This window comes from Urocampus carinirostris, chromosome 19 (assembly GCF_059441175.1).
Source record: "Urocampus carinirostris isolate Australia breed hairy pipefish chromosome 19, RoL_Ucar_1.0, whole genome shotgun sequence".
Classification (NCBI taxonomy): domain Eukaryota; kingdom Metazoa; phylum Chordata; class Actinopteri; order Syngnathiformes; family Syngnathidae; genus Urocampus; species Urocampus carinirostris.
This window is the reverse complement of record NC_142367.1, coordinates 8,123,955-8,146,413: the sequence shown is the minus strand read 5'-3', so window position 1 is coordinate 8,146,413 and position 22,459 is coordinate 8,123,955. Positions and strand designations below refer to the sequence as shown.

At 40.2% G+C, this 22,459-nt stretch overlaps 1 protein-coding gene across 2 annotated transcripts in view; it reads left to right on the top strand.

The window, feature by feature from the left end:
* jmjd1cb (jumonji domain containing 1Cb) overlaps positions 1–22,459 on the top strand; it is a 57,986-nt gene that overhangs the window by 16,790 nt on the left and 18,737 nt on the right. For both annotated transcript variants that reach the window (XR_015847945.1, XM_088323374.1), the window contains exon 2: positions 18,397–18,660. Coding sequence is in view for 1 of the 2 variants with exons in the window: in XM_088323374.1 (XP_088179500.1) it covers positions 18,397–18,660 (264 nt within the window). In the remaining variant the exon portion in view is untranslated. The remainder of the gene's footprint in view (positions 1–18,396; positions 18,661–22,459) is intronic.

The following is a 22,459-nucleotide window of genomic DNA, read 5'->3' as shown; positions in this document are numbered from 1 at the left end:
AAAGGCGGAGAAATTCATACCTGTCAACCTGTACGTTTTTGCCGTACAAAGTACGTTTATTATGCATTTTAAGACACGTACGAGAAAATCTGTATGGAAAAGCGCAAATTTGTCAATGTTGGGTACCATCAGGTATACACCGACTATCACGAAACGGCAAATCAATCAAGTCAAACAAGTTTGGGTTGTGTAGTAAAAGGAAGTCCGTCTTTTTTTAGAGAACCGGATTTTTTGCCTCAACTCATTAAAAAGAGCCGGCTCTCAAACGGCTCACAATAATTTAATGCGGAAAATGAATTAATAATTTGATGATTAAAGCTGAATGAATATTTAGATTTATATTATATATTTGTCGCCGATTTACAATTTCAACCTCGATAACACTAAATTTTGGGGACCCATAGATCTCTGTTGGGACCCATAGATTTTTGAGCATGCGAGTCCCCGGGACCCATCACTTTTCAGAGGTAAAATGAACACTGTACATGTGTCCTTGAGTCCGAGGCTTGAAGTCGGCGAGCTCTTTTTGCTGTTATTTGGTGTACAAAGAGTAAGTGGACCTTCACAGAAAACTTGGGAATGGCTGCCAAAAGACATACATGTGTGTTCATGCTTTTAAAGACACGGAATCTGTCAAATATCCCTAAAAACGTGTTCATACTTAGTTCACTTGACTCCGTGGGCGTTGAGTCTGAGGTAGGAGAAATTGTTTAGTACAAGCACTTGTCTGGACACTGCTCGCTGCTGCAGAGTTGCTACGTGCTTATGTTGTTGGGGCCCGCAGAAGAAATGTGTCACATTTCACAGATCCAAGACAGCTTTTGCTGGTGTAGCTGAAGAGTCACCACTACAAAGGAATTTACCGTGTTTTTAAAGTGCTCACATTTCTTGTTGGAAAAGCTCTTAACTAGTAAAATTCTATTCTCACAATTGTAAATTGGTGGCACACTTTTAAGTATTGCTCATGCAGAAATAGCATGTTTTGTTTTTCCATGGTTGTGAGCTTGGTAGTACAGCCTTTTCCAACAGGGTGAGCTTAAAGGCACCCACATCACGTTGAAAAAACGGACATACTCTACTTTCGTTGACGTCGACTATAAAGCAGAGCTATGACAAATAGCAAGAGATAGATGCTAGCTTTCGACCAGCAAGTCGGCAAAAGGACAGTGCCATCCATTCTGAAACAATTAATTGGTAAAATCAAGTTCAAATCATCCACTTTTTACATAATGTACAGTCATGCATGAACCTCTAAAAGGGGTCAGCAATCTTTTCAAAGCGTTGAGCTACATTCTTGTTACTGTACTGATCAGCGCCATGGGCAACAAGTTTGATATGTATTTCTAAAACAACAACTCTCATTGTTACAATATTGTTACCAGGTGTCATTATTAGAAGTAGCATTAAAATAAACTCAGTCTACCTCTAAAACAGGGGTGGCGAACAAGTTTGACACAAAGAGCCGAAATTTTTAACTGTGAGAGTCAAAGAGCCACACCACGCACTGACCGGCATTAGACGTAACCTACGCAGATGATTGGCAGTCAGTTATGTGTCCGGAGCAGCATAAAATCAACAAATCTGCCAAAGTAATTTCAAAATATTATTTATTATTTGTTATTAACTCTGATGGATTAAAGTGTGTTTTAAGATGGGGAAAAAAACTAAACATGAAATGAGGCAAAGAGCCACAGTATATAGAAAATATGATGAGGCAAAGAGCCGCATTTTTATTGGCCAATAGCCGCATGCGGCTCTGGAGCCGCATGTTCGCCACCCCTGCTCTAAAACATTTACCTTGTATCAGGCAGGGCACTGAGTGATTTCCATCTATCAGTTGAATTGTATTGATTTTTCTTTTGTCATTGATAACAACACACAGCTGTTTTCAGTGAGATTAGACATGGAAATCCAGGATTAACGGATCAATGTGAAAAATATAAATAATAACCCTTTGCCAATCCTGTAAAATTCACCTAAAATCCAAAACGTACCCAAAATAAATTGAATTCTGTATTTGAACTGATTGGAGAATCTGTTTCAGCCTCTTTTGAAAGGTAACACTATCAAGTTTTGTCCCCAACTGAAATAATCACTGCAAGTGCGACTAACATTGAGTTATGTCCAGTCAAGTCACATTTATTTGTATGGCCCTAAATCACAAAACGTTTTAAATGACTGCACAGGCCATAACTACACAATCCCCTCCCTAATCTGAAATCTAAGTTGGTTTTTATTCCAGTCTGATTTTTTTGTACAATTACAAGTGTACCATGGGTATCTTAGCTTGAAAACAGCTGGGACAGAAGCATGAAGCCTTACCTTGTCCCAGGTCAAAGTTGACCACAATCTGAAAAACAAAACATTAGTGTTTTACAAATTTTTCTAAGGGTATGTCTAGGCGTTGCCAAAAGTGGACATTTGTAGACTCCAAAAGGAAACGCTAAAAGGACAACTTTAAAACTTCTTCAACAGTGCATTTGACTTTGGCCCATTTCTTAGACAAAGTGAATTAAACTTTCAGCGTTGTAAATGTTTTGAGTTATTTTTCCACGTCTATCGCTGATTGTGCCAACATGCGCGTGATAGAGAATACAATAGAATATACCATCATTATCATTGTTACAAAATGGATTGAACATATTGTGACAATGAAATTAGACGTGGCACTCCAGTAACACATTTTGACTGTAAAAATAAAAGATTAAAAAAGATAAAAATAATTTGGATATATATGAACACAAACTATTTACCCAAGTAAGTGTGGGCATGATATAGCAGAAGATATTTACATTGGGTGTTAATTTTGTGTAAAAGTGGATTTGCAAGTGGCCTCACCTATGTTTACTCTGATTTGATATCTGGATATCGGGCTTTTCAGAAATTCATTGGCTAACCCAGGGATCGGGAAATTATGGCTAGTGAGCTTTATATGACTCTTTTCATTAGAACCTACTGCTCGCAGATATTTCACAACTTGCACAAATTTTCAGTTCATGCAGACCGAATTGTCACTCGTGTCAAAGGTTTGGCCATTATCTACTGTATATACATAGGACACAATTTTAACTACAGTTTAGAGTCGAGGTGTCACAAAAACAGACCCTGTTGGGGCTGTATATCGCCAAACAATCCGGTATATGGAAGTTTATTAAACAGTCTATGTCCATTGTTGATGATGAAATGCCACATAACAAGCATTAACCCAAAACAAACGTTTTACCCAAAAGCTCTAGCAAAGAACTAAGAGCAATTTGATTGGGTGAGCGTTAAAAAGGGTGGAGCTATACACAGCACGTGCACAGACTCTTTCTCCTTTGCCCAGCGCCGTCTAAACTTAAGTAAATACGTTGGTATCCTCGATTGCAGTATTTTGTGACAGTTTAACAAAAGAACTTTGCCTGCACCTTGTTTTAAAACCATTATCTTGGACATAAATGACCGTCAAAATGAGCCTCAACACTAAGTAACTGCGGGAGGGAGAACGATGTTAAGGGGTATATTTATGCTGATATAGGACACAGGCTCTGGCAAAAATATTATTTGATAGATTTGATCACATCATCTAACATAACACAGTAAAATACAATGCTCTGAAGAATTACCTTTTGTCCTGAGAGCGATTTTGGCGGATTGGTTGTATTTTGTCTGAAAATATATGGTGTGGCGCTCTCTCTCACAAAAAAAACCCCTCAAACTATGTTTTGCCTTAATGGCACTTTGGGTGGAAAAGGTTCCTGACCTTTGGGCTAACCAATTTGTCTATCATCATCTGAATTCGTCACTACTGACTGATGTTATTTACAGCCAAAGTAAGGCATGTCCTTTGTTTCAATACAGCTCCTCATTGGCCATTGCAGGCTGCTGGCTGTGAAAAGAAGCCTGCATTGGTCAAGAGTGGTGTCAATCAAACTGTAATAGCCCGATCTTGGAAAAAAATATTGCCATTTGTTAACTTGTAAATGGCAAGAGGAAGGGATTAGAATATCAAACGACGCAAAATGCTTTTAGGCAGATTTTTTTTTTCTGGCGGCATTATAATGTGTTTTGGAGTAAATATTTTACACTGTTGGATTAAACGAACTGTTGAGAATGTAACAAGACCATGTTTGTGTAGAAAAATGTAATCAGCACACTACCAGTTTTTGGATACCTTGATTCAGACTGATAGCGATATTTCTGCACACTTTGAAATAGTCAGCATATCTTGAATCCCAAGAGTTTAAGCTTTCAACTTATACGTGACATGGCATATATCAGTGACTGGTGACATCATACAGACACGTCTTTGCTTCTCAAGACTGGTGGCCTGTCAGCAGAACGTTAACATGTTTTAAAGCATGTCGGGATAACAAGGCAAAATATTTACAAGATAATGCATGGTGACTGCCTCAAGTTGTAATAATAATGCAATAAAAATAGTGCATTGTAACAATACAACAAAAATTCCCAAATAAGACATAAAGTACCCATTTTTCCATGCAAGTGGCAAGATATATATTTTTCACAGTTTTGCATGCTTGTTTAGGGTAGATAAAATGTGCCTGAGCCTGTTCAGTCTCTGTCTTAGGGGTTTCGGGAGGTATAAGCTCATATTGAAAATATTTTCTAAGAATTAATAATGGACTTCCAGAAATTGATATCAATGACTTATATATAATAACAATAACCCATCACCAGTGAGCTATTTTCAGAACCGATCTGCTGGCTACGCAAGCGTTCTAAGGGGGCTACCTTGGCACCATGTTGGTGACCCTTGTTTATACAGTACCTTTAAATATAAAAAGAATAACTTGGTGCAGTTTTTCCTGCTTCTTGTTGGGCGGAGCGTTGCGGGCCAGGAACCGTCGGTTGTAAGTGGAGCCCATTTTGTGTCTGCCCCCCCAAGCCCAACTTGGAATGGCAGCTCTGAGCGATGGAGCAGGCCTGTCTCCCTTTTTTTAGCCACATTGTAGGGCATTTGTTGTTTGTCAGCCACTACTACTTTGCTTTGTTTCACAAGGTTTTCGTGGCTAGCTAACAAGCGCTTGACTCGTGAACGGCTTTCAAGATGTCGGGCAAAACAGCCGTCTGAATCAAGTGCAATCCAAAGATCTTAGTCAACGTATCTCAAAAGATATTTCAAAGATGCTATTTGACGAGTCGTCTTAGTAAATGTATTAGGCAACTGTACGCTGAGCGTGTGCATTGATGTGTCAGCGGCAGACGGCATGCATGAGTGTGCGAGAGGGAGCAAGAGAGAGAGAGGGAGAGAGAGCTCTGTTTACGAGCCAGGAAACATGCAATTTGAAACGCAGGGATGGTAGAATTTCAAGCCCACATGCTGTAGCAGAAGACCGAGACACGTGAGTCGCTTGACCTCAAACCATCTCAGAAAGAGAGGGAGACAGAGAGGCAGAGGGAGAGTGAGAGGGCTCGACAATTGTGGGATCCTTTGCAAGCATCAAATATGACGCCATCGCACGAGTGGAATGCATGAAATGAAACAAACACGGATGTACAAATTGAGGATCTTTGTATTATTTTGGATGGCATGGTAACATACTGCTTTGCACTCACTGTTCAGAAGTACCGGGTTCATTTCCAGCCACTGGTTTCGAGGGCTGCAATGATTAATTCACGTTGTTGACAAAAAATGATGATAGAAATAGTCAACAACAAATTCCATTGTCGACTATTGTCACCAGACACATTTTTCCAACAGAGTTTGGCATCAGTACATGAGTATAACCTTTGCTGAGATCCGCTCATGGGCAATAGCGTCTGTCTCGAGCTGTAACATAAACAATACAGAAATGGTGGCGTCAACATTAAGTATGCGTACCAAAACTTGGAAAGCTTGGGAGCATTTTAGCATAGATATGGTCAAAAACCTCAGCTGTATGGTCATGTCACAAGATCTTTAGGACTGACCAATATAATTCTCCAGAGCACAGATTACGGGGGCAGGGGGAGAGGAAGAATGAAAATGTAGACAGTGGAGAAGGCTGTCCAGAGTTGCGTCCTCATTGGTGCCCGACAACCCATGTGGTTAAGGTATCAGTGAAATGTAAATGCCCAATAAGAATACTGGCAAAGTTTGCAAAGCAGACTCTGCGTATTATGGCAGTAGCTTGGTGGCACATGCACATTTAAAGAGCACATCTGACAGTTGGACAAAACAGAGTCTGACTCGCCTCTGTAAGATTCAAGTAACGTTTAAGCCAACACGGTTTTGATGACATATATTGTGCACTTTATACGTGCATATATACAGGGATCAGAATTTTCCGCGGATCCGCGGATTTCCGCTGTTTTTGAACCCCAAAGGCATTCCGACTTTTTCACTTTCGTAGCAAACAAATTCCCCCCAAACCCCCAGCTAGGTTTCAGACTTTTTCTCCTCACGTCAATCACATCCCTACAAAGGTCATTCCCTTACATCGTCTAAATTCGATGAGAAAATATTTTGGGGGGGTGAGGTATGATTCGTGACCGTTTCATCACCCCAAGTTAGCAGTTAGAGATCGCGAGAAAAATCGGCAAAAAGAAGCGCAGCGCAGCGCATTAGATCTATAACACACAACGTGGTTTAGCTAACAAATAGATCGACTCCTACCATTGGTCGATAGGTTCGCTGATAATCAATCAGCGGAGCTTTTGTTCAGAGCATTGGCTTTCTCAAACATGGCGCTTCTTCCGGTCTTTTCAAACGGTGAAATGAGTGTTTGAAAAAGTAAATATGAAAATACTAAGAAAAGAAGACGAGGCTTTTGTCTCCGAGATTGATAAAGGAATCAAGAATAAATTTAAGTGGTCATGGCTGGAGAAGACTGTCACAGTAAACGTTAAAATCGGCGCAAAGATCGAGGAAGTTACAGAAACTTTGAGCCAGTTCATCGCAAAGTGTGATGTTCCAGGGAAAGCAAAGTGTCTATATTGTGTCGATCTGATCAATTATGGTACGCGAGGTTGTGTGGCACTGATCGATCATGCTAAAATGAACAAGCACAAAGCAAAAATAGCTTGCCGGCGATCAAATTATGCACTCGGATCCGCATTTAAAATCGGCAGTGAAACTAACAGTAACACCACCGGTTCAACATTATTGGCCGTTCCAAATCCTTCCACTTCAAATACTAGCAGCAGTCAACCACTGGTTCCCCTGTGTGACAGAAAATCCCAATCTGAGGTATTTATAAATCTATTTATTTATGAAATGATTTTATCTTTTGTGTTTATACAATATTTAGAACAGGATAAACAAAATTTATGACATGTATTTTCTTTAAGCATGTTCAGTTTGTGCATTCTATTTTCAAATTAATGATGAATGGTTATTAATGTATATATTTTCATATATATTGTTGATTAGTAGCTAAATACAAGGTCCATCTTCATCATTAAAACACAACAACAATGGTGATGGTTGTAACATCGTAATCCCCCAATTGTTTTAAACATCTTAAAACTGAAAAAAATACATGGTTTCTGTTTTGTTGGATTTAATTCATTCTAGTGCAATTTTCACATAGCAAATAAGATAAATGCTGTTGGCTTATAGGGGGGCTTTGCCCCCCTGAGCCCCCCACCGGGCTCCGCCCTGGACCTGGCCGGGGCCTGCGGCCCCTGGACCCTGGCTATTTCAGCTGAAAATGAAAATCTCCATTCTGATCCCTGTATATAATCTGATCTAAACTAAACCACTTTATAAATCCAGATCTCTGCCCAGCACTGTCTGCACAGAAGATAAAAACCTCAGTATCCTTGTTTGCAGTATTTTGTGACATTTTTACAAAATAAATCTGCTTGCACCTTGTTTTGAAACTATTATTTATGAAAAAAATGAAGGTCAAAATAAGCCTCAACGATACTAAGTAATTGAGGGAGGGAGACGAGGTTAAAGTGGTATTTATGTGTACATGCAACACAGGTTCTGGCATATTTATTTCATAATTTTCATCAAATCATCCAACGTCACGGTTTTACTGAAATTTGTCCTACAATATATGATAAATGGTCTAAATGGTCTGCATTTATATAGTGCTTTTCAAGTCAATGAAGACCTCCCAAAGCGCTTTACAATGTGCTTCACACTTTCCCATTCACACACACACTCACACACCAATAAGGGCCATGCAGCAATGCAAGGCGCCGACCTGCTTATTGGTATGGTTCTCTCTCAAAAAATCAAAATATTTTGCTATTATGACTGTTTTGATCAAAAAGGTTTCCAACACCTTTGCTAAACTCTTCCGGCCAAACGTATTTTAAATTAAATGCATGCAGTCTAAAAAATGAATGGGCTCCAGCACCCTTAAGAGGACAAGCAGCTGGACAATAGAGGAAGGAACGTATAAATTTACAAGACAAGGGCCAATTCTTATCTCAATTCAGGTCTTAAATGAGAATTTTGAGTTAACGCTAACACCTGCGTCAATTGCAAATTTGTGCAATTGTTTGTGATGTCACAGAAGCTCAACCAAAGCCTATTTCATATAGAGCTCTTTATTTTTTTATTTGTTTTCCTATTATCTTGCACTAAAGAAAATTAGGCAATCCACTTGGAAGTAAACTGGAAGCCAAACACAAGCAACCAAATGAAAGTGCTTCACAGATGATCCATTGTTATTCCCTTTGTTATTTACAAGCGTCAAAAAGGTCTGCCTTGAAGTTTGTTCACATTTTCTGGCTTGAGTCGTACTGAGACACCTGGAAGAGATTTGACTTTCCTATCTACATTATTAGGGTCAATCGATAATAATGTCAATCTTTTAAATGCATTTTTTGGGGGGCGGGCAGAATTGGCATATTAGGATAGTTGTCATGCATTACAACATAGTGTACATTATTGTTGTAAATCTCCTAAAGGTCTCTGAAAGTGGCTTGACTTGCAAAATTGTGCTGCCCACCTGCACGCGACATTAGTCTTAGCCAAAACAAGACAGAAGACGGCCGTGTAAGGCCCAGCAGGCTGGGGAGATTTTCCCACACGACACTGTGAACTGTTCTCCCTGGCGAGGCTTCAGTCGGGCCTGCTTGGTATTACATGCACAATAGTTGCGCTGTTTGGCTTATGTGTTTGTGTCCTGATGTTTACTAGTGAATGTCCTACAATTTCCATCAATAGGGAATAAATAAATCTTGCACCAATCAGTCCAGTTTAGTTGGAGCCATTATGAAGACACAATGAGCAGCGTTTTTGGGACAGCAAATGGCAAATGTTTTTTCCCTATCCCGCAAGGGTCGAAGTTAATCTACCTCATCAATCAGTCCACATGGGTTTTGTGACAGACTCAAGTGTGATGTTTGACCTTTTAATTTTATTTGATCAGTTCAGGTTCATAGCAGTTGATAGTCATAACCTCCAGCTTGTTAGTGTTGATAATCCAAATCTTGATATTTTTCTTTTGTGGTATACATGTTTAATTTGTCTGAATATGAGTTGTGCACAGGCAAAACGTGATACAAAAAAAATGGAAAATGCACAAATAGACTGAAAACATGTAGCACTTTCTTTAAAAAGAGATGTGAAGAAAGGTAGCATCATGTCAAGTCAAGTCAAGTGGGAGATTCCTCCAACGGAAGATATAGTTGAGTGTTGTCTGCGTAACAGTGGAAGCTGATATTGTACTTGCGAATAATATCACCTAATGGAAGCATGTAAATGCTGAAAAGAAGGGGGCCAAGCACTGAACCCTGCGGAACACCACAGGTAACATTAAAGGGCTCAGATGTCATTTCGCCATATTTAACACAGTGCGTCCTATCTGAGAGGTAGGATCTGAACCACGAGAGGACGGTTCCCGAGAGACCAATCCATTTTTCCAACCGTTCTAGTAGGAAATTGTGGTGCACTGTGTCAAAAGCAGCACTAAGATCCAGCAGCAGCAAAAGTGATGAAGCGCCAGAATCCATTGCCAGTAGGAGATCATTTGTTACCTTGATCAGAGCTGTCTCAGTAGAGTGGTTAGCCCTGAATCCTGATTGCATAGATTCAAAAAGGTTATTCTCGGATATGAAATCATTCAGCTGCTGTGACACTACTTTTTCAATTACTTTAGAAAGGAAAGGTAGGTTTGACACAGGTCTATAATTACATAAGATTTCTGGATCAAGGTTGCGTCGTTTCAGTGTGGGTTTAATCCATGTTGTTGTTTAAGTATGACCTTGACTGACCAAAATGATTGAAAAAGGAATTGTTGTTGGGACTTAATGACAGCTGGATACACACCAGGTAGAATTTTTCTTTGTTTTTGTGCTAGTTTCATCTCCTTTGACACTTGTGTTTGTCATTCATTCTTAATTCACACCAATGATTGATTCATCTCCTGCTTATTTCTCTTCATCTGTGTTATTTAGAATAGAATAGAATATACCTTTATTGTCATTGTTACAAAATGGGTTAACATATTGTGACAACGAAATTGGGCATGGCACTCCAGAAACCAAGAAGATAAAGGGACAGAGAAGATAAGGTTATAATAAGCAAGGAGGATATAGTTATAGTTTATAATTAATTAACACAATATTTACACAAGAAATGCCGGCATGTAGGATGTTACATACAGTTGGTATCGTAAAAGTTTGGTATCGTAAGGGTTCAACTCTGGTGCAAAAATGTCAGAATAGTGCAAAAAAAAATTGTCAACATTATGCAAGGTGAGCAGTCACCATAGTGCAGTCAACATTGTACAAAGAAACATAGGCATGAGTACCATTCTACGTTCTTATGAGGTAGTGTGTTTGCAAGAGTTTTCAGGTATTTATTTTTATTTTATTTTTTTTTTCAGTTTTTTTGTGCGGTGTGTGTTTAGGGTGGTAATGGCTCTGGGGAAGAAACTGTCTCTGAGTCTGTTTGTTTTTGTTTTGTGTGACCTGTAGCGCTTGCCGTAAGGCAGCAGGTCAAAGAGGTGGTGGGCGGGGACGAGAAAAGTCCTTGATAATGTTTTCTGCTCTGCTGAGGTAGCGAGAGCAGGCAATGTCCTTCAGACTGGGTAGAGAGCAACCAACGATTTTCTGGGCTGTTTTGATGATCCTCTGGAGCGTTTTCCTGTCTGCTACTGTGCACCCAGCTTACCACACCGTAATGCAGTATGTTAGAATGCTCTCCACTGTGGCTTTGTAAAAGGACACCTGCAGCTGCTGTTTTAGATGATTTTTCCTGAGCACTCTCAGGAAGTGTAGTCGCTGCTGGGCCTTCCCTACCACCGCTCTGGTTTTGTAGACCAGGAGAAGTCGTCGGAGATGTGCACACACAGGAATTTGAAAGAGTGGACTCTCTCTACACAGTCTCCTTTTATGATGAGTGGTGCTGGATTTCTGCCATTCCTTCTGAAGTCCATTATCAGTTCTTTTGTTTTTGTGGTGTTCAGTATTTAATAGCATTTCAAGTGTTGAGATTAGAAAGAAGCAGGAGAGAGCAAAAAGACCTTTGTGTCCGTTGCTCATCATCATGCTATGAATGATCAGCAAGCTGGCACATGTGACTGTGAATGTTGACATCATTTGTCTCGTACTCTGTTGTTGCAGTCCAAAAGCCAAAGACTCCACTTTCCCAAACATAATACAAATATGACATTTAGGCCTTTTATGTAATGCTCATTATCCTACCACTATGAGTGCACAAAAGAACATAGTATATGAAAAGAGAGTGGGGGTTATGTGCTCGTCAACAAAAAACAAACTGTGGCATTTGGATGCCCCAGGAGTAGTTGGATTCTCCTGATCAAGTTTATGCTGACCTAAAACTGACAAGAGTATTTGTTTTGGTCATTGGATTGAAGGTACTCTTCCAGAAGGTGTTGGAACAAATCTAAAAGGCAATACTTATGTGTCGTATCGTGTGACATGATGAAAAGATTCTTGACAAACAAATAAAGCTTAGTTAGTAGACTATGTCGTTTCCTTATCACTGTGGTCGAGTTTGCATGTCCCAGTAATCTTCGGAGAGAAGTTGTTGTGGCCCCGCTAAGGTCATTTTAGGCAAACAACCAAGTCACTGGACAAAGTAAAACTCGTATAAGTACCACAAGGAGGATGATGATGGGTTACAAAGGAAAAGATGAAGTGAAAAAAGTATGTTTCATCCATCCTTGTCCTGTTAACAACTCCTCTAATACAAACGCAGGGCTGTAGCAAAGCCGCAAACTAAGAAAGACTGCAGCACTATGTTTTCCAAACGTTGCCCTCTTCCTTTTGCATTCCATTGAGCGGAAATGAAAGCCAGCTGTGAATCCAGCAAACACAGATTGAGTTGCGTTGAGAACTGAGGTGTTCTTCTTGATGCATTGACACCATCACCCTCAATGGCTCAAGCTGAACCCAGACCACCGATAATGTTCGTGTTATCTGTCCAAAGCAATGGCACATTTACTTTTGCGTTGTAGCTACTATCCAGCTTTTTTGCTTTTTTGTCAACCAGATCTACTTGGGAGCCGGAGTGAGAATTGCTGCCTGTAAGACTTACCTGTGTCATTTGAGCTCTCCCTTTTTCTTACCGCCCTGTGACCCGGCCACGCACATAATGAGAGTTTTTTTCTGAGTCACATGAAGGCATAGTAGGACTCAGGGCTCCTCTGTTTTCCGCCTTACCCACTCGCAGCGCCACGGGGGCTTCACGTGATGGTAATTTGAGCCTCCCACATGAGAGCAGTGCAACATATTTGAAGACTGCAGCTCCCTCGGAAACTGAATACACCAGTAATCGGAGTCTGAGGATGGATTAGTGATGGATACGATATAGCAAAATTATTATTGAATGTTTTGTTTTTTTTATTTGAAAATTAAATAATTTTAACTGAAAAGAAGTCGAATTGTCCCTAACCACATTGCAGTGTTGGATTAGGGAGAGACTGAATCTTCCTGTTCAGACGATGCAGCTGCTGGCCTAGATTTCACTCGCCGATTGTCTGCTTGCAACTGTGCTATTAATAGATGGTTATTATCATGAGAGGCAGCGAGTGAGCGAGTGTCCCGTATGATGACTTCTCTTAGATTCAAAACTTGTGTCTGGGGTGTGTTCCAGAAAATGACATGGCCACAAAACTGCACGTGGGATGGTTGCAGCGTTGGTTCAAATATTTAACATGCTAGCTCTTTAAATTACATTTTGAAAAGTGGTGGACAGATACCGGCTTCATTTACAACTGTTTTGATTGTCATTTGATAACAATGCAGTGTACATTGTAATCACTGTTGGGAATGACGCCGTTATAAATAACGCCGTTACGTAATAGCGTTTTTTTTTTATTAACGGGGTACTCTAACTAATCACTTTTTCTGCCATTATTGTTACTGACGGTCAAAAGTGCTGCGTTACTTTGGCTGCAGAACGCCAACAGTGGCGTGTCTCCAGAACCTAACGCTGTTTTTAGCGCTGCAGTTTTCCACTTTCCTCCGAGTTCATTACGTAACGTCCTTTGGGATCATGTCACTATACAAAATAACGACAACCATACAGTTGGATATGATTACGAATACAGTATCTACTAATGCGCTAAGAGAAAAGGCAAATTGGTGGTACTACAATCTACTCGTGTCATTCATGAACGAAATGGCTCTGTGAGCTGTGTCTTGGAAATGGGAGCCGGCTACCCACCAATCAAGACCCAGTTCCCTTCTAGACGCTATTTTTCTCTTGTGATTGGTCAAAATGTATTTCTTTCAGAGATTCTGAATTGATCGAGTATAGAAAAGGTTACAATTATTTTGTATTTTATCTTTTTATTTGTAGATTTTTATATATTTTGATTTATGTTTCCTGTGTTTTACAGCGTTAATTAAGTGTTAAATTTGCTTTATTTTTCCCCAATTTGAGTCATTCATAATGATATATAATAAATTGTTATATAGTTACTTTAATATAATTCAGAACTTTTTGTCTGCAAGGTACCACTATGCACTTTATGACTTCTGTGTGCACTGTCTAGTTATCTGTCGAACTGTCTACATGTGTCTCCTAGTGTTGTGTGTCCTAGCATAGTGTTTTTGTGTTTTTTATTTTCTAGATACAGAGGGCTCTGAGATACACAATTTCAATTATTTGTTTTTGCTGCAGAATTGACAATAAAGCTGACTTTGATAATCAAAGACTGAAAATATAGACTGGCCTAGGTTGTAGGTGCATCAGAATAATGGAGCAATTACATTAGCAGCAACATATTTCAAAAACATAAGTAGACGATCAAAATAAGAATTTTCTCAAGCTCTAATTTTGACTTTGGGATCTTTTTTGAATCGTCCTTAACATTTGTGAGCTAAACGGCGAGCTCAGTCTGTTGGAGTTGAGCTCCTCCTTCTCTAAAGGGAAAGAGGATCTTCACAACATTCAAGCTCCTACTGCTGGACAAAACACATCTTGAAAAGATCTCAGTCATTCTTAGCTCAAGTTCTTCTACCAATGTCATGTCACAGTGTTCGTGGGAAGCAGTAACCAGAAGAGACAAAAGTTGGCTGATAAGTGCTGACTGAGCGAATCTAGTAGTGGTCAGTTTGTCTTGATCTGATTTGGCTTCCTAGAAAATAATTTACCCGATGAAAGCTTTGTTTTTTTTCATCTTGAAAAGCCTGACACAAATGCCACCACTCCAGAAGGTCGACTTTTGAGGTGCCGGTTGAGTGCGTATTTTCCCAGGAATGTGTCTGAAACAACATGGGGCTATTTTGGGCTTTTCCTTTGCCCTCTCTCGCTCTCCCTCCTTCCTTTCGTTTCATGAGATGAAGGAGTGGGTGGGTGCGTGGATGGGGGTTGTTTGACATCCCAGCAATTGCTAAAGGCTGTTCACGTTGCCTTGCTCTCGCCTTGATGGCTCCTCCTCGTCGAGAAAGTATTTTCTTCTGGCTCTTGGCTAGCTTCCTTCTTCATGATATGACCTTGTAGGATCTCTTCATGCTGTCATTGAGCATTACTTCAGCTCATGTGCTCTCTCTTACTCACTCACTCTCTTGCTCTTGCTCTCTCTCTCTCTCTCTCTCTTTCTCTCTCTGTGTGTGTGTGTGTGTGTGTGTGTGTGTGTGTGTGTGTGTGTGTGTGTGTGTGTGTGTGTGTGTGTGTGTGTGTGTGTGTGTGTGTGTGTGTGTGTGTGTGTGTGTGTGTGTGTGTGTGTGTGTGTGTGTGTGTGTGTGTGTGTGTGTGTGTGTGTGTGTGCCAGAAATTATTGACATACCAGTGAACCCCGACAACAGCCACTCTATTCCTCTCTTGTCGCCCAAACCTTTCCAGGAGATTTCGGGTTTTCATTTCAGGCTAAGAGCAAACTAAATAGAAGGCTGCAGGACTTTCTTACATTCGAGTGGCATGGAAAATGCAGCAATGCAATTATATTGCATATAGCTATGAAATATGAGTGTTTAGCTCTCAATTAATATTCATAGGCAAGAGCTTCATCTTTTTTTCATTAAGAGAAAAGATGATAACAAAGCCGTTGACGTTTCGATATAGATTCTTCACACGCACATAAAGGCCGGAACACACCAGGCTGACGTCTGAGGTGGGAAAGTGTGCATTAATATCAGCGCAGAGAGTTCCTTTTTTGTCCAACCTCGGCTCCGTTTCTCAAGGTAATATTATTAGTATACTAGTATTTATGCCCTGCAACTGGTTGGCAACCAGTTCCAGGGTTCCTGCGGATCCTTAAAAGGTCTTAAAAGGAATTGAATTCTTGATTATAAAAATAAGGCTTTAATTGGCTTTAATTTAATTTACTATTTGTTTATTTAATGTTCAGTTCATCATCAGATACACCAAAGACATGTTTCCATGGCTTTTTCTTTGATTATTAATGTCTTCCAGGACAACCTTCTGTTTTCTCCATTCTCTAACATTCGCCTCCGGTACTGTAGACAAAAATGGTGTGATAATGAGATACAATCTAATGGCTTTCTATCTGTCATCTATATCACCTGTGGTGTAGTGGTTAGTATTGGGCACTCTTACTGCTGCGACCCGGGTTCATTCCTGTTGCATCCAATGTTTTGCAATTGTGGTCAGCAATAATTTTCGATTGATCAATCATTGCACAAATTCTGTAATATACTACTTTAAAACTCGTGTACAATTTGCACCCATCCTTGGAGTTCCTTTTTAGGGGGGAAAAAGCGCATTAAACACTAATGAATTTGTTGCTTCAAAACTGAAAATGTGCCACCAAAAATGTCAGTAAAATTTTAAATTCTCTTTGTGGCAACTAAATAAAATTATCAGCAAGAATTTTAATGAATCAAAATGTAAGTGAGTGCACAATTGCTTGCCTTCTAGACGATGTAATTTATTTATATTCATGTAGACGTACATTGATAATGAATTATCGTTCAACTTTGATCTAAAACTGGTCAGTTTTCCATCTTCCTTTGTTCTCTTTCGGTTCTACGTTCTCACTGTTAATAGAAAACAAGTATTGAAGTGTGTGTGTGAGAAGCCATGGCTGGTTGCTGCCTCTGGTTTCTATAGCAACAGACAGTTTTATCATTCTTGTCGCATGAATGTTTCGTGGCAAGAGCAGAGGTAGAAACGAATCGCCACACTTTCAACATTTGGAACATATAGTAAGTAAAAGTGGGCAACAACAGTGGTACCTCTACATATGAGCTTAATTCATTCCAGGATCGTGCTCGTAGCTCAAATTGCTCATGTAACGAGCACGTTTTCTTGATATTAAATAATCAATATCGAATTGACTCATTACCGACCACCCTAAAGGATCAAAGGGAAAACTAAAAAGCTATGTAACATCTTCCTGATCACTAAAACACATTTAATTAGTAATAAAACATTTAAAAAAGTACAGTAATTAGATAAATGAGATTATAACAAAACAAAATACGAGGTTCTTATGAGTCGCTGTAACTGAAGGTGTTAGCATGGTAAGGATGTGCGGTGCGGAAGGAGTGACGGCGCACAACTTTTGATAATACTTTAGCACTTAGTGTACACAAATTAAAGTTACTGTAATGTTAAATTAACATGACCACACAAAATTTCTTACAGCACAATTTTTGATTTGTTTTGCCTGTTTCAGTTTTCATTCACCACTTTATGCCCTTTTAGCTGGACTCTCAACGCTAATATATCCACTTTTAGACAAACCTTTGCAAGGAGATTTGTCTTCAAAATGTTACTGAAATGTGTAAAGCAAGTGCTGACCTGGCTTGATCCCTGGACTTAAGCGACCCCCGGCAGGGAACAAGAGCACTATGGCCAAGCTGTCATCCAGGCTTGCCACTGCCCTCCACCCCGCCCTCTCCCGACACTTTGATTGTGGCGGCAGAACCTCAATTCATTAGTTGAGGCCTTTGCTGCCCTCTGGAATTTCATTCCAAATGCTCTTTTTTTTCAATATGGGAATAACCACATGTACACAATGTTGTGTTAGTTTGCCGAAGCATGTGCCGTGTGCTTCCCAAATCCACTAAATCTGCTGAAAAGATTAGCATTACCTAAATGCTTGGTCCGAGATCGGCAATGCGACAACAAAACAGTTGCAATTCTGTTTGATGAGAAATTTTATAAGCATGCGATTCATCCGTGCTCTGCTGTCAGACGGACGGAATAGAAGCTGCCGCTATTGCTAACGAGGGCATGCAAGAGGCAGCCTTCATCGGGCAGATTGTCAAGATGGAGAGAACAAGAGCGGCGAGAAGAGTAAACAAAGGACAAGCGACTGCGTGACGTACTAGCGCTGTCGTCTGATGGCTCAAGAGCGATGATGCATTCAATTGCAATCCGGCAGAGGGTGGCTGATGAGAGAAGCACCCAATGCTCACGCTAGCTCGCATGTGGAGAAGACGGCGTGCGCGATTGGGGGCCACTGTGGCTTTTTTTTTTTTTAATCAACAAATCAATATCATTGAGGTCCACTTTCCTAAAATGTTTATTTTATTTTCTAGGGCATATGAAAAACCTTTTAAGATTTACATTGCATATATATAATTTCCTAGTTGTAAAAAAAATGGACCTGATACCAGACAATATACTCAATCTTGAATGATGAGACAAGTGCTGCGATGCCACTACCTAACCTTTTTGAAATGAGCCTAACAATCCCTCGATCAATCCTTTTCCAAGAATGGGCAACTAAAAAGACGCATGATTTTTGAGGAACAAAAGCATTTTACCTAAGTTACAATCATTGGCAGTTTTCCAATTTGGAGTTTCTGGTAAAGCAGGGTAGCCACAATACAGGCTAATATTGTAGCACTGGTACTTGGACATGGAGGTGGCTACCGGCTATTGATACTCGCCATCCAGAGTTAAAGTTAGGTTGTACTTCGTTAATTTTCACCTTTCGCATTGTCTCGCCGTTGCTTATTTTCCAAATGTCCACATGGTCTGCCAGTGCATCAATTAGTGTCGTTCTCAAGAATCAGGGTCCAGGTTTCTGTTTGCGATCTTGAACACTTTGTTGTGGCGTGTTGCAGGTCTACGTGGAATTCGATGACCAGGAGTGGGAGAAGCGAGAGTGGGTGAAGGTCTATGACGATTTCCAGCTCTTTCTCCTGGAGCACCAGCTGGTCTGGGCTAAGAGGAAGGAAGCAGCTGCAGGAGCTACCGGAGGAGCTACCGAAGAAGCTACAGGAGGAGCCACCGGAGGAACCACCGAAGGAGCCACTGGAGGAGCCACCGGAGGGCTGGGCAGACCCCTGCAGGAGATACAGGCCATGCACGTCCAGTGGCCTGCCCTGGTAAGGACTTAGCTCGCCGTTTTGACAAGAAGCTGGATGTTCATGTCTTAGTTTGCCATATTAACCTTTTAATAGCCTACGTCACACTTGAAGCTTGAGGCGAAAGATTAGTCCGTGCTGGTCAACACACTGAAGAAAACCAAGCTTTCGTTTCTGCTTGTTCGCTGTCAAAATGTCATGTTATGTTGTTTGTGTGCCATAATCGGATAAAAAAAAAGTTAGTGATAGCAAATTGAAGTTTTACAGGACCCCACCAGACAATCTTGATCAAAGAAAAGGAAGAAACTTGTAGATTCATAAAGCAAAACCTTCATATCAGGTAAGAGAAATTAAACGTGTTTCTATTGAGTCTATATTACAGTATTTATTATATTGGGAAAGTATGTTGTTATTTTCTTAGCTTCAGTTTAATGATAGCATTTAGCCTGAATGCCACTTAGAGAATTTCTTCTAAAAAAATAAATAATTAAAATAAATAATTAAATGTATCTAATAAATTATTTAGATAGTGTGCAATGTGTGCATGTTTATATTTTTCACCCACACACTGTTTACAAGGTTACCGTAGGCATTTAGGCTGCACGCTAGTTGAAACTAAGGAAATAATACATCTTAGAGATATAACAAGTAATATCTGTGTCGGTAGCAACAATCATAAATGTTTCATTTCTTTTACCTCATACAAAGTCTGCATTGCAAACCCGAAAACACAAAACATGACGACCTTTTAACACTAAACTAGCAGAAACAAAAGCTTGGTTTCTTAAGTGTTTGGACCAGCGTGGAGATTCTTTTGCCTCCAGGCTAAGCGCTACCCACCGGATACGTCACAATGTTTATGAACAAATCAAAGGGTCTAATGGTCTTTATTTTGAATAGCGGCAGCCTCGCCATGTCTTTCTGTGCATCGTTCTAAGGTTTTTCTGAAGAGCTCGCTGACTTTAAATGCAAGTGTCATTTAATAGTAAATTGTGTTTGTTCTCTTTGCCTTCATGTTAGTAGAGTGTCCTTCAAAGGAAAAACAAACAAGCATCGTGTTGTTATTCAGTTGCCTGGGAAGCTTAGTCAAAGAAATACAATCAAGTAAATGCGATTGTCCTTTCGTGTTTCTTTTGATACGATTCTCCAACTGTTAGCATTCCCTCATTGGTCTCATCATTTGACACGGCTGCTATTGCCATAGCAACAGCAGATGAAAATCTATTGCAGTCCCACAGAGATAAAAAACAAGTAAATTGGAAGGAAAAAGCCTTGGAAATAGGGCGCGGTACAACTGCCTTTCTCAAATCCATCCTGTGTATGCGATCGGGGCTTTTTAATCATTTACCCTGAAACAGTCTTTTTATTTGGGTCTTAATGATGGTGACTAAATATCTTTCATCCACTGTGCTTATTGTCATCCCTTTAGTTCAGTGTGATCTCAATCCTGGACAATCGAATCGATATTAGGGGATCACGTTGGGTGATTAATCATACATGCAACAACTCGCTTGTTTTGCTTTCTCAAATGTACTTAACTGAAGGGCAATGAACATTTTCAGGAAGGATCTTGTGAGAATCTTTGCTGACAGTCAACTTAAGGGTTGGATTTTTGCAGCATTGGTCTGGTTTGGGCAGCATGCTTTATTCCTGGACCCTGGCTATTTCAGCTGAAAATGAAAATCTCCATTCTGATCCCTGTATTAGCCGCTAAGACCTCGTCAAGAATGGAAGGAAAAGACTGCTATCCAACAATTCAGAAGAAAAGACCTTATAATGAATGGACCCTGTTAATGGTAGGCTCTGCTTCAAGATCAGGACTTGCAGCAAAAGGTATAGGGAAGAGCTGCAGATGAGAGAAGTGGAAAGGGAGGCCAAGATGCAGAAACTTGAAATCAGAGCAAAACAGGAGGCATCCAAGGCAGAGGCAAAGAGGAAGATGCAGGCAGCCCAGATATTTGCCACAGAAGGCACATGTCAGGGCAATACGGGCAAAATGTTCAAGTCTGAAGTGAATTTGAAACTGAAAACTTTTTTAGCTGTAATAAATTTTTCTGTTTTCGTTCGTGTTAAGTGAAGTGTTCAAGTGTGAAGTTGTTCAAGTTTATAAGTGAATTTGAAAATAACTGGAAACATTTTCAGCAGAAATAAATTTCTCTGTTCTCATCCTTGTGAAGTGAACCAAACATTACAATTTGATGAATATTTTATTTTTTATGTGTATGAACTGAACTGCATTTGAACTGACCTTGCAGTATTTACAAAACAAAATCAGGTATGTGGGCAAATTATTTTGTTATTTAAATCTACTAAAGATGCTACTTAAATGATTAATTTAAGCATGGTTTTGGACAAGTAAATTGCTTAAAACCAAGGAGCTTTGGGGGGGCTTCGCCCTGCGACTGGCTGGCAAACCAGTTCAGGGTGTCTGGATAGATGTATGGTCTGGTTTGAACGTTTACGCAGACGAGTGATGTTGTCATCTTGAAAACTCTGTTAACTCCATCCCTTTTTTCGATCTGACAAGATAATTGACACTCTCGCTTCAGCCTGTTTTTCCATTGAGAAAGTGTTTTAACTTCCCCGGTGCTTTTTTTTTTTTTGTCCTTGTCAGCAGAGTGACTCAGCTTTTTTTATTTCCTTCCTTTTTCCCCACACGTGGACCGGAGCTCCTGTGTCACTGGCGCACTGTGTTGACACCTTCTCCTCCCACGGATGGACTGTACCATCACCATGATTGCGTTGCGCAGCTCAGAATTTTAATGATTTAGCGGAAGGAATCGCTGTCCTCATCATCTCATAACGTGGGATGGATTTTCTCTACATGAACTTTGCCCTCTTAAAATTTTGACTTTGTTTGCTTTTTTTTAATAATGAAAAAGGGGGGAATAAAGCATTTTTTTCTTTGACTGAGAGCACGTTACCTAGCAACAGTGTGGTCGTCTTTATTCCAAAATTTGACACCCGCCTATTGGAGTATCTATTATGTGTCATGACGGCTTGCTTACCTTTTTACTCTGAGAAGAGCGATGCCATGTGACCCGGTCTAGTTGACACCATCATGAAAAAGAAATGGTAAAAATGTTAGAAAGATCGTTACTGTACCAAGTTACCATTCTTTTTATTGTCCAAAACCTTTTCAAATATGTTTAGCGTAAAGGAGAATGTTCAGAACATTTTGTGGCCGGAGATTGAACTTTTTTTCCTGCTTGTGGCACATATCTTTTTATGAGGCGAGGCTGATCTAGAAGAGAAAAACAAAACATTGAGACATTGAATTCACCTGGAAGACGAGTCATCGTTTTTGCCTCGCCACCCCAGGGAATTGCAAAAGACCCGACTGCCCAGACAAAGTCTAAGACAGAGCCAATGCCAGTTGTGCTGCTGAGGAAGCCGACATAGCTTGGGGAAAGAGCCCGAGCCGAGCCTGGTTGGCTCCCTCCCTCGTTCTCTTCCAACCTACCTCTCCCTCTCTCCTTGGCGTTCCCCTCCCTCATTGCCTCTCTGGCTTCTTGCGTCAGCAACTGTTAAAATGTCGGCTTTGTAGCTTGTCCTGCGCTTTCACTCCCTCTAAGCCATCTTCCTTTTTGTTTAACCATAATAGGAAAAAAAATCTTGTTTTTCCTCTTAATTCTATCTCACTTCTCCTTCCTGCTTGGTGTTTTTTTCCCCAATGTGCTTTTTTTACATCCCTTCCTGCTGTTTGAGGAAAAAACGAGGCGCTCCGTTTTTTGTTCTTCAGTGATCGACGGCTCTCTCCTGAGGTCAGTAGGATTTAAACCCTGCAACCATCTTATAGCAAACGTTTAGGACAGAAATA